Below are 13,826 nucleotides of genomic sequence, written 5' to 3' on the forward strand. Positions count from 1 at the left end.
ATGGAATACTATGCAGCCATCAAAAAGGATGAGTTTGCGTCCTTTGTAGGGACATGGATGCAGCTGGAAACCATCATTCTTAGCAAACTATCACAAGAAGAGAAACCAAACACCGCATGTTCTCACTCATAGGTGGGAACTGAACAATGAGATCACTTGGACTCGGGAAGGGGAACATCACACACTGGGGCCTATCATGGGGAGGGGGGAGGAGGGAGGGATTGCACCGGGGAGTTATACATGATATAAACGTCATGCACATGTACCCTAGAACTTAAAGTATAATTAAAAAAAAAAAAAAAAAAGTAAAAAAAAAAAAAGAAAGTAAGAAAGTGCTCCAAATAGTACGAAGTCATGTCAAAAGGACATGGAAGCCAACCTGAAGGAATTCTTAGTGGTCAAATTTGGAATAACTTGAGCAACCAGATAAATATTGATGGTATTGGACTTTCATCTATAGAACAAAAGAGATATATAAATAGAGGGAGAAAAGACAACTCTTCCTTACAGATGGATTCCAATTAATGTAGAAGAAAAGGGAGAAATCAAAAATCATTACTAATAGCACCCATAGTAGTAACTGTTGCAGGCAAGATCCACCAATGGACGCTAAATTTAGTAGGTGAAAGTTTGAGAAATGGAATATATAGACTCAAAGTATCTCCCTTCCATGTTCATTAACAACAGAGGAAAAGATTGTGACTTCACAGTAAAAACCCCAGCAGATACCACCTTAACCAAGGAATCAAGGCTAACATGACAGTAATGAAACATGCTGATATTATGAAGCCTTGAAATGAGGCAAGAAGGACATATAATTTCTGTGAAATATTTGCCAAAAAGCACAACTGCATTGCAATCATGAGAAAACATCAGACAAACCCAAACCGAGAGATATTCTACAAAATAAACTGACCAGTAGTCTTCAAAGGTGTCCAAGGCAGAAAAAAAGAAAAGACCGAGAAACTGTCATAGGTTAGAGGATGCTTAGGAAAAACAATAACTAAATGCAATGTGGGACTCCAGATAGAATTCTGAAACAGAAAGTGATGTTAGTGAAAGTCTATAGTTTGTTAATGGTATTGTACCAATGCTAATTCTTTAGTTTTGATAATTTTACTGGGCACTTAAGACATTAAAATTAAGGAATGCTGGGAGAGGACCATATGGGAAACTTTTGTATTATTTTTACAACTTTACCATTAGTCTAAAATTAGTTCAAAATAAAAAGTTTAACTTATAACTCATTAAAAGGCAAATGACCCAACTGAAAAATGGACAAAGGATCTCAACAGGCATTTCTCCAGGAAGATATACAGATGGCCAGTAAGCACATGAAAAGACACTCAACATCATTAGTTATCAGGGGATTGCAAATCAAAACCACCATGCAATATCACTTCAAACCCACTAGGACGGCTAGAACCAAAGTCATAGAAAAACAAGTGTTGGTAAGGATAAGGAGAAATTTTTAAAAATCATCATAGTTGGTAAGCATGTAAAATGGTACAGCAGTTTTGGAAACAGCTTGGCAGTTCCTCAAACAATTACACAGACTCAGCAATTCCACTTCTAGGGATATATCCAAGAAAAAAAAAAAAAAAACTTTACACACAAAACCTTGCAAATGAATGTTCATAGTAGCATATTCATAATAGCCAAAAGATGAAAACAACCCAATTGTCCATCAAAGCACAAATGGATGAACAAAATGTGGTATCTACACAATGGAATATTATTCAGTCATAAAAATGAATGAAATACTGATACATGCTACAATATAAAAGAAACTTTAAAACATGCTGGGTGAAAGAAGCCAGTTGCAATACCACATATTCTATTATTCCATTCATTTGAAATGTCTAGAACAAGGAAATCTAGAGACAAGAAGTTGATTAGTGGTTGCCTAGAATTGGGGGATAGGAAAGAGATAATTAAAGGGTACAGGGTTTGTTTTTAAGTAAAGAAATGTTGTAAAATCGACTCGTAATGGTTGCACATATCTATGAATATACTAAAAACCAGAATATTGCACACTTTTTGTTTTCTTTTTTGAGACAGAGTCTCACTCTGTCACCCAGGTTGGAGTGCTGTGGTATAATCTCAGTTCACTGCAACATCCGCCTCTGGGTTCAAGGTGATTCTCCTGCCTCAGCCTCCCAAGCAGCTGGGACTATAGGCATGCACCACCATGCCTGGCTACTTTTTGCATTTTTAGTAGAGATGGGGGCTAGACTGGTCTTGAACTCCTGGCCTCAAGTGATCCACCTGCCTTAGCCTCCCACAGTGCTGGGATTACAGGTGTGAGCCACCATGTCTGGCCTAAATTGTACAGTTTAAATTGTGTGAACTGTATCTCTCAATAGCTGTTAAAAAAAGAAAAAAAAAGAAAAAGAAAAAAGAAAGAAAAAGAAAGAAAAGAAAAAAAAGGTCCCTTGGTCCTTAATTTCACTTTTAATTTTCTTTTACCCTCCCTTATATTACTGCCATCTGTTGGTTATTGTTTTAAAATACCCATGAAAATAATTCTTTTTTGTTAGATGTGATCATTGTTGTCTAGTTTTGCTAAGAAATTTAAGTTCTTACTTTTTAGAGAGAGATATATAGAAGTGTTTTCAGAATTAAATGACTCAATATTTGAGACTCTAAAATACAACAAAAAGGACAGATGAAGCAAATATGACAAAGTGTTGATAACTGTTGAACCTGAGGAATGGATAAATTGCAGGAGGGCACTATTCTCTTTGTTGGGGTATGTTTGAAATTTACAAAAATAAAGAGAAAGGACTGTTATTCTTTTGAGAATAAAGGACACATAAACCACTTTGACTTCTAGGGAACAAGGTAGGAAATAAACAAATGGGGTAACAAAAATAGCTTGCAAATCACAGGCCACGAATTTTAAAAATTATAATTATCAGGTTACAATTTAAAATATGACAGTAGTAGAACTGGGAACTACTCAAAAGTAAATCAATTTAAATCCAGACAACCCTCCAACCCCCCAAAAATAGCCTGTTCAAAGGACATATTTCTTCAAATCTTACCCAAATCATACTGTGGTTGTTACATATCAATAATATACGTTTTATTGAATTATCAGAAGTGCTCAAATACTAATTCAGGCAGAAATTTTTTTAAGGATATATTTTATAATGGCATACTAAAATCACTTGAAATACCTACTCTCTGAGGCTTGGCTCTTTAAAATGGAAAGGAGTACACCTTCTTCTTCTGCTCGTCCGTTCTGAAGATAGATCTTCTGACTTATTTTCAGATTCAGCAGTGTTATTTGAAACAAAACTGGTATTTGTCAAGTCCTGTAATGGTCTATCGCCTGAAAAGAACATGATTTTTCACAAATATTTTAAAAAGTATATAGAGATACAAATAGATATGAACTATATAGTGGTTTGCAAATCCCTGCAGCAAATTTTAAATCTTGATTCAATTTTGAGAGGAAAGAGACTAACATTTGAAACAAACTGTCAGAGTAGCCAGCAACTTTTTTATTCTGAAATCACATATGGGTCCCAAAAGTTCCTCCTAGTCCAACTCTTTTCATGGAAGCACACAAATTACAGAACATTCATTCAACATATACACCACTGATCACTCACTCTGTGAAAGGCACCATGAGGAGCAGATAAAAAATGTCTCACCAGTCCTCTAACAAATCCTGCAACTCTAGACCTTCGTAATTCTTTTGCTTCGGTGTGCTTTTACCTGCAATTGACTTACCCACCAGAACCTTAGGGATCTACACACATATATTGAAATAATAGGCTCCCAGTAAAAATTTTAAATTGGTATAGGAATGTTTAATATTACAAAATTTCTAATGGCAAAAGAACTTTAGGATCCACTGTTAAGAAATAAATGAGGTAAGTAATGAGATAAATCTAGTATGACTTCAAATATATATTTAAAATTCCAGATTTGGGTCTGCATGCACATGGTAAATGGACTAAAGTTCTCCCAGGTGATTATTTTTCCCTCCCTGTTTCTAACTTTCTACTTTTGATTTTCTGCAATGAGTACTATTTTAATAACTGGGAAAAAATAAAAAGTAAATACTACAGGTAAAAATCTTACTTATCCTTTAGGGCCTAAAATGCTACCTATTTAAGGATGCTTTTGAAGATTCCTCTAGTCAAAATTGCGCCCCATTATATCCCTTAGCATAATACATATGCTTAAAGAATCATTTATTCCATTTCACCATGATGTTTGTTACATGCATGGAATCTGAGGAAAGGGGGTTGGTACTGTTTATTTTTCAATCCTCTAAAATATTTAGAAGGGTTCGATCACATTAAATATGTTGTTGAATGGGGAAAGTCTCTCACCCTCAAGAAAAGTGCAACTGTCTTCAGTAAAATAAAAACCAGTACAATTCATTATTATATACATTTAAAACATTCAATTTTCTTCAAATGTATGAAAAAGGAAATTATTTGCCTAAGGTCTTTATTAGGCAAGTTTGTGGTAAAGGCCAAATCCGTTTGTAGTTGTAAATGTCCAAGATACTCTCACTATTTCCCGAAGTATGAAACTTTCTTTATTCCTTCATGCTATTTCTATGGATCATGTACTCAGTTATATATTGTTTTTAAATTCCATAAAAATACCACTTAGAAAATACTTCATTGGCTAAGTAAAAAACAAAAATAAAAACCAAAACACTTCTAAAGCTTTATCATTTCATAATGATTATTAACCTACCTATTCCTGACTTTTGGGTTCTCCGGTTGACTTTAAATTTCATCTTGTTCATTTTCTCATGCTCATCATCACTTACTTGAAAGGCTGGTGAGCACTCCAAGGCAAAATTTTCTTTTATTATCACATTTTTACTAGAAGAAATGCTCAAAGGTACTAAACCTTCACGAACACTGTGAAAGGAAGAATCTTGTATGTTGGGTGAATATATCTCAGGCAAAGATTTAAATGCCTTTGTGTAAAAGTCTGGCTTATTTTTGACCATTTTCTCATTCTCCAAATTGTTTTCCTTATCACCTTGTTCAGATGCAGTAGACTTTCCCTGAATGCTGTCAAGTATTCTTTCCATTACTTCATGGCTCTCTGGAGAAGGATCTATGGAGGTCTTCCTTTTCTTTGACTTAGATGTCACTTTATTTACCTTTTTAACCTGACATTCTCCTTCTTTTATTTCTTCCACAAAAGGGTTATCTCCTTTTTTATTCAAAGTGGTAGTGCTTTGCTTCTGAGTCTTACATAGTTCAACCGGGTTTCCTGGATCAGAATCTGCTTCACTAGTAATATGTTTTACATCAGATTCTAAGGAGATAGATGTCTGTGAAGATTCTGTTAACTGTGAAGCAAGTTTGTTCTTACCTTTTGTCAAAATGTTCTTTGCCTTGTATGATGATTCTTTCCTACACTTTTTAACTACTTTGTAGGAATCTGAAATTTGATCACAACTTTCCTTTTCATTACTGTTGATTTCCATATAGTGTTCATTGATAATGTCTTGGCATTCAGGTTTTTGTTTAGATTTATTTACTTTAAAATCAAGATCTTTTGTACAGCTTTCTTGGACATGTACATCTTTATCATTATCCTCATATATCTGGTTCATTTCAGAAATTATTTCTGTGTTCCAATTCACTTTATTCCTGAGCTTCTTATTTATTTTTGATTCATTTTGCTCAGCAGATTTCCTATCAGTAACATACTTTTTCAAATTCAATATACTCTGGGTGTCATAATCACATAAATTTCCATTATCTTTGATGGGAAGATCAACTGTTTGAAATTCATTTGTGACTTGTAGACTTTCAGAAATTGTTTCTTTATCCTTTGGGGTTAGAGAAAAGAAGTTATCTTTTTCTAGGTCATGTACACCTTTGTCATCATTCTCATATATTTGATTGGTTTCAGGAATTATTTCCGACTTTTGAGATACATTTAGTCGAAGCTTCTTACCTATTTTTGAATCATTTTGACAAGCAGGTTGCCTATCATGGACATGTTTCACCCCCAAAACATTTTGAATCTCAGAATCATACAGGTTTCCACTATCTTCGGTAGAAACAGTAGGTGTTTCAAACTCACTTGGATCTTCTAAGTTTCCAGGGATGATTTCCTTATCTTGTTGAGTTAAAAGGAGTGAATGACTTTTAACTGTGTATTCTATACTTTTGTCATTATCTAAATGATTCACTTCAGAAATTATTTCTGTCTTCCGATTTACTTTCTGCCGAAGTTTCTTATTAACTTTTGATTCATTTTGCTGAACGGGGTACATATTGGTGATCTGCTTTTGCAAACCCAACACATTCCGGGTCCTATAGTCACATCGATTTTCATTATCTCCAGTAGAAAGAGCTGGGATTTGAAGCTCTTTGGAAACTTCTATGTTTTCAGAGACAGGTTCTTTATCCTCTTGGGTTTCGAAAAAAAAATTATCTTTTTTTAGGCCATGCACCACATCTTTATCATTATCCTCATACATGTGGTTCATTCCAGAAATTATTTCTGTCTTCCGGTTTACTTTCTTTCTAAGCTTATTAATGTTTAATTCATTTTGCTCAGAAGGTTGAATATCAGTGACATACGTTTTCAAATCCAACATATTGTGGGTCCCATAATCACACAAATTTCCATTATCTTTGCTGGAAAGACTGACTGTTTGAAATTCATTTGTGACATCTAGGTTTTCATAAATGGTTACTTTATCCTTTTGGTTTGGGAGTAAGTTATCTTTTTCTAATTTGTGAATCACAAATGTCTGTCTAGAAGCTTTCCTTTTATTACAAGTTAGGGAATTCTGACCCTTATCAAGTTTACTCTCCTGGTGAAATTTATCTGAACTTTGGGATAAAGAGTATATTTCCTCTTGCTCATTTGTTATTCTTTTCTTCTTTTTATTACACTGTATGTTTTCTCTGTCACCTTGTTCAAAGCCAGTTTGAAGGGTCATTTTCTTCAGTTCATTCACCTGAGCCAGCTGTTCATTATTGAAAATAAAACCAGGATCTTCAGCATCCCTTTTGCCATCCAGGACATCAGATCTTTCTGGCCTGTTTTCAATCTTTTCCCCGATATCCACATCTAAACTATTTTTAAACTGTCTCTTTGATCTTTCTCTCTTTTTTTCAGAGCTTGAATCTTTCACTTTTCTGAAAGTTTTCATTCCATGTTCATTTGTTTTTTTATTACTTTTCTTTTTAATGCTTGTTGAAACTGTGACAATTTTGCTGACTTCACTAGCAGTTAAATCCATGTCAGCATCATACACAGTTTTCTGCAACTGAAAGTCATCATTATCCTCAACTTGATTCATGCACTCTGCATTAGGTTCTCTGGCAGACTCAGAAGATAAGCCAGGAAGATCCTGTTTATTTCTTTGCATTTCAGTATTTGTTTCATTAGTATGACCATTTATCTCATCATTGCAATTTAATTCTGGACTTGAAATGTGTTGTTGATCTAAAACTGTTGCACAGGGAGTGTCTGCAGAAAGATTATTTGATTCCCGAGATGACCCACGCTTCTTCCTTTCAGTCACATTACTAGGAGATGGTTTCTCCCATCTGTGGCCAATAGATTGGGCGTTTCTCATCTCACTCGTTAGAGAACTCTTAGAACATTGGTCTGACTGGGAATGGCTTTCTATTAAGAAAAGGAAAACAAAATTCAGAAATAAGTAATGAAATATGTAATAAGTTACTTTAAGTAAATTAGATTAAAAATCAAGCTGTTTCACAGATATAATTTCTGACATTGTGTCCTGCTCAGATCCTAATATTACTAAGAATCTATGCTTATAAGAAAATAAGTTAGAAATGATGAGTATTCCTAAATCACATTTTACATTTGTATCTATAGAAAATATATACTGAGAATTCTGCCTCAGCCCCAACAGTAGAGTGGAGTACAGCCAAGAGTAGAGCCATTAGCATACATTTCTAGAGTGGAAGGAGGCCAGCAAATGAACCCAAATAATAGTGATAACTCTGAAAAGGATTACTGTCAAAGACTATCAACAGGCAGCTAAAATTTATATAAATTATATATACATATATTAATATATGTATGTGTGTAAATATATACACGTATATACATATACTGTATACATTATATGTATACCATATATACGTGTGTATATATGTATATATGTGTGTGTATATATTATATACGTGTACATACACACACATAAACACACACACACATATTCAGAAAGGAAAAACAATTCTAACCTCTAAATTCAAAATTGTTATGGTTCCATATCCCAGTCTGAAAATCTATGGCAAATCTGTAAGCACCAGACTACACCACAGATTATCATTTAGGAATACTATGTAAATAAAATGTAAATGCCATCTTTTTTCTTGCTCAACCATTACCCAAGTTCAAGTTTTTGCTTTACCACTAATTAATTGGTGATGATCTTAAAAGAGCCTCTATATCTATCTAGACCCCAATTTTCATATCTACGAAAAAAGAGGGTAAAACTAAGTAAATACATGGTATCTTTCAAATCATAAGCTAAGATACCAAGAAAAGCTCATTAGGTCCATTTATTTCTAAACATTTCTTCCAGAGTAACAGTATTAGGCCACTGTGGATCTGATGTTTGTCAGCATATTTACTTTAAAATTAAATCTATCACCAGCAGTTTTAAATGGCAGAAGTTAGCAAATCTGTAACATAAGAGAGCTAACTTATTAAATGTTACACATAATTGCCCTCAGGAAGAATATCTGATGAATGTAACTAATACAAAAATTCAAAATGAATTTTTAAAACAATCTCACCACTGGGAGGTACATCAACTATAGAAGAAATATGTTCTGAATCATCTAAACCATATACATTTTGATTATTTTCTTTAAGAAATAACACTTCCAAATTATCCTGAGTTGATAAAGGTTGTGTTGTTGATCCTGAAGAGGGAATATCAGGTAACGTCTTTGATTTAACATTGTTGTCACACTGCATTTTCTCTTTGTCATCATCTTCATCATCATTTGAAGGTAATGGAACCCTAAAGGCAAGTGGAAAGGAAATGAGAAATTATGTATTTTATAAATTTTTTAAATGCATGGACAGTTATTTGTATATTCTATTTAAGATCAAACCACAAATCCACCCTGGTACTTTTTCAAGTTCAATGAAGACACTTAAAGGTAGGAAATGAGTAGTTCCTACTAGAACAGAACTTGAAAGGAAACAGGATGTTTCTTAACCCCTTAGTCACAGGGGCCCCAAAAGAAGATAATTTATACATTCACTCCTTGTGCTATTAGAAGACTACGCTAAGGATATTAAAAAAGTCCAAACTTACTTACAAATAGCCATATATAATATTTATACTTTTTATATAATTAATTCTATGTAATACCCAAAACTCTTCCTTTGGTTTCTAGCAAATATAATTGTTTATAAAATTATGTGTGAAATAAGTTTGCTATGTTTCCAAAAGGCATCCAAGTACACTAAAATCATTATTCCTAGAGTAATTAAATCTATGGGAGGAAAACAGATAGAAACTCACAGAAATAATTTGATAAACTGACATATTTGAATTCAAAGAATGAAGAGTAATATCGTCCACCAACAGTAAAGAGTTGTCTTGTATTCCAAGGAATCACAGAATATTTTAAAATAATTTATAATAAGAAAAATAAAATATTTCTGATAAATATTTACGAGAAATTTAAAGGCAACTACCAGTAGAATAGCTGTTGGGAGGAAATGTCTATACCACTGAGGAAACAAGTTAACAAAAATCAACAGAGAGGCTCTGTTTCTGGTAATGTCTAAACAATTACTATCAGACCAACCCTACCTAACATAATGACTATAAATTCTGGACAAAATATTTTAAAAAACAACTACTAGAATTCAGTGAATGGACAAAAAGCAAGTAGAGAGCTAGCAAAGGGGGTGCCGACACTTGGAAGAAGAGTGAGTTTCCCATTGTTTTACAGCCTCAGCTGGTGCCACATTCAAAAAAAGTTAGAAACTTACAGTCTTATTGGTTCAAGGTTAGAATTCAGGGCAACTATAACAGCTATAAAGTGATGGGGGAAAATATCAGATAAGAGAGGTAGAGAGAAGAGCCCCAAATTTTGTGTATAAATGCTCCCCAAATATCTAGCTGACCTCTGAATCCCATACATATGAGGAAGATTCGAAGTAGCCTATCTAAGGATAAAATAACTAAAATGAAACTTCACTTGTTGCTTATTTTGGGTTCAGACAAGGTTACTGCCTAATAAAACTGAAATATCAAAACTCTTTGGGAGAGCATAACTGAATCTACATTTTCTACAACAAGGGATACACAATACCCAGGTGCAATCTAATATTATTCAATATATGAGGCAACAGAAAAACATGATTTAAACTCACAGGGAAAAGATAATCAAAAGAGAATGATCCTGATATGCAAATGGCCAGTAAGTACATAACATATACTTGATATCATTAATTATTAGGTATAATAATTATTCAAGATATTATCCAGGAGAACTTCCCCAACCTAGCAATGCAGGCCAACATTCAAATTCAGGAAATACAGAGAATGACACAAAGATACTCCTCGAGAAGAGCAACTACAAGACACATAATTGTCAGATTCACCAAAGTTGAAATGAAGGAAAAAATGTTAAGGGCAGCCAGAGAGAAAGGTCGGGTTATCCACAAAGGGAAGCACATCAGACTAACAGTGGATCTCTTGGCAGAATCTCTACAAGCCAGAAGAGAGTGGCGGCCAATATTCAACGTTCTTAAAGAAAAGAATTTTCAACTCAGAATTTCATATCCAGCCAAACTAAGCTTCATAAGTGAAGGAGAAATAAAATCCTTTACAGACAAGTGAATGCTGAGAGATTCTGTCACCACCAGGCCTGTCTTACAAGAACTCCTGAAGGAAGTGCTAAACATGGAAAGGAACAACTGGTACCAGTCACTGCAAAAACATGCCAATGTTGTAAAGACCAACGATGCTAGGAAGAAACTGCATCAACTAATGAGCAAAATAATCAGCTAACGTCGTAATGACAGGATCAAATTCACATGAAACAATATTAATCTTAAATGTAAATGGGCTAAACGCTCCAATTAAAAGACACAGACTGGAAAACTGGATAAAGAGTCAAGACCCATCAGTGTGCTGTATTCAGGAGACACATCTCAAGTGCAGAGACACACATAGGCTCAAAATAAAGGGATGGAGAAAGATCTACCAAGCAAATGGAAAACAAAAAATAGCAGGGGCTGCATAAAACAGACTTTAAACCAACAAAGATCAGAAGAGACAAAGAAGGCCATTACATAATAGTAAAGGGATCAGTTCAACAAGAAGAGCTAACTATCCTAAATATATATGCACCCAATACAGGAATACCCAGATTCATAAAGCAAGTCCCTAGAGAGCTACAAAGAGACTTAGACTCCCACACAATAATAATGGGAGACTTTAACATCCCACTGTCAACAATAGACAGATCCACAAGACAGAAAGTTAACAAGGATATCCAGGAATTGAACTCAGCTCTGCACCAAGCAGACCTAATAGACATCTACAGAACTCTCCACCCCAAATCAACAGAATGTACATTCTTCTCAGCACCACATCGCACTTATTCCAAAATTGACCACATAGTTGGAAGTAAAGTACTCCTCAGCAAATGTAAAAGAACCAAATTATAACAAACTGTTTCTCAGACCACAGTGCAATCAAACTAGAACTCAGGATTAAGAAACTCACTCAAAACCGTTCAACTACATGGAAACTGAACAACCTGCTCCTGAATGACTACTGGGTAACATAACAAAATGAAGGCAGAAATAAAGATGTTCTTTGAAACCAATGAGAACAGAGATACAAAATACCAGAATCTCTGGGACACACTTAAAGCAGTGTGTAGAGGGAAATTTATAACACTAAATGCCCATAAGAGAAAGCAGGAAAGATGTAAAATTGACACCCTAACATCACAATTAAAAGAATTAGAGAAGCAAGGGCAAACACATTCAAAAGCTAGCAGAAGGCAAGGAATAACTAAGATCAGAGCAGAACTGAAGGAGACAGAGACACAAAAAACCCTTCAAAAAATCCATGAATCCAGGAGCTGGTTTTTTTAAAAGATCAACAAAATTGATAGACTGCTAGCAAGACTAATGAAGAAAAGAGAAAAGAATCAAATAAATGCAATGAAAAATGATAAAGGGGATATCACCACTGACCCCACAGAAATACAAATTACCATCAGAGAATACTATAAACACCTCTACGCAAATAAACTAGAAAATCTAGAAGAAATGGACAAATTCCTGGACACATACATCCTCCCAAGATTAAACCAAGAAGAAGCTGAATCCCTGAATACACCAATAACAGGCTCTGAAATTGATGCAATAATAGCCTACCAACCAAAAAAAGTCCAGGACTAGACGGATTCACAGCCGAAATCTACAAGAGGTACAAAGAGGAGCTGGTACCATTCCTTCTGAAACTATTCCAATCAATAGAAAAAGAGGGGGGGGCGGAGCAAGATGGCCGAATAGGAACAGCTCCAGTCTCCAACTCCCAGCGCGTGTGACACAGAAGACCGGTGATTTCCGCATTTTCAACTGAGGTACTGGGGTCATCTCTCTAGGGAGTGCCGGACAATCGGTGCTGGTCAGCTGCTGCAGCCTGACCAGCGTGAGCTGAAGCAGGGCGAGGCATCGCCTCACCTGGAAGCGCAAGGGGGAAGGAAATCCGTTTTCCTAGCCAGGGGAACTGAGACACATAACACCTGGAAAATGGGTAACTCCCACCCCAATACTGCGCTTTAAGGAAACAGGCACACCAGGAGAATATATCCCACACCTGGCCGGGAGGGTCCCACGCCCACGGAGCCTCCCTCACTGCTAACACAGCAGTCTGTGGCGATCTATCCGCAAGGTAGCAGCGAGGCTGGGGGAGGGGAGCCCGCCATTGCTGAGGCTTAAGTAGGTAAACAAAGCCGCTGGGAAGCTCGAACTGGGTGGAGCTCACAGCAGCTCAAGGAAACCTGCCTGTCTCTGTAGACTCCACCTCTGGGGGACAGCCCACAGCTGAGGTCCAATAGGGAAAGCAGCGGGGGCCGGTGCAGAGGCGAACGACTCTGTCTGACAGCTTTGGGGAGAGCCGTGGATCTCCCAACGCGGAGGTTGAGATCCGAGAACGGACAGACTGCCTGCTCAGGTGGGTCCCTGACCCCTGAGTAGCCTAGCTGGGAGACATCCCCCACTAGGGGCAGTCTGACACCCCACACCTCACAGGGTGGAGTCATCCCTGAGAGGAAACTTCCAAGGAAGAATCAGACAGGTACACTCGCTGTTCAGCAATATTCTATCTTCGGCAACCTCTGCTGCTGATACCCAGGCAAACAGGGTCTGGAGTGGACCTCAAGCAATCTCCAACAGACCAACAGACAGTCCTTCTGACTGTCAGACGGAAAACTATCAAACAGGAAGGACACCTACACCAAAACCCCATCAGTACGTCACCGTCATCAAAGACCAGAGACAGATAAAACCACAAAGATGGGGAAGAAGCAGGGCAGAAAAACTGGAAATTTAAAAAAATAAGAGCGCATCTCCCCCTGCAAAGGAGCGCAGCCCATCGCCAGCAACGGATCAAAGCTGGTCAGAGAATGACTTTGACGAGATGAGAGAAGAAGGCTTCAGCCCATCAAACTTCTCAGAGCTAAAGGAGGAATTACGTACCCAGTGCAAAGAAACTAAAAATCTTGAAAAAAGAGTGGAAGAATTGACAGCTAGACTAATTAATGCAGAGAAGATCATAAACGAAATGACAGAGA

At 36.2% G+C, this 13,826-nt stretch overlaps 1 protein-coding gene across 1 annotated transcript in view; it reads right to left on the minus strand.

Annotated features, from left to right (window-relative positions):
- SGO2 (shugoshin 2) overlaps window positions 1-13,826 on the minus strand; it is a 66,093-nt gene that overhangs the window by 11,648 nt on the left and 40,619 nt on the right. The window contains exons 6-8 of the mRNA XM_033232032.1: window positions 8,784-9,013; window positions 4,726-7,638; window positions 3,187-3,337 (exon numbers count right to left, since the gene is read on the minus strand). Coding sequence (XP_033087923.1) covers window positions 3,187-3,337; window positions 4,726-7,638; window positions 8,784-9,013 — 3,294 coding nt within the window. The remainder of the gene's footprint in view (window positions 1-3,186; window positions 3,338-4,725; window positions 7,639-8,783; window positions 9,014-13,826) is intronic.

This window comes from Trachypithecus francoisi, unplaced genomic scaffold (assembly GCF_009764315.1).
Source record: "Trachypithecus francoisi isolate TF-2019V2 unplaced genomic scaffold, Tfra_2.0 Lachesis_group13, whole genome shotgun sequence".
Lineage (NCBI taxonomy): Eukaryota > Metazoa > Chordata > Mammalia > Primates > Cercopithecidae > Trachypithecus > Trachypithecus francoisi.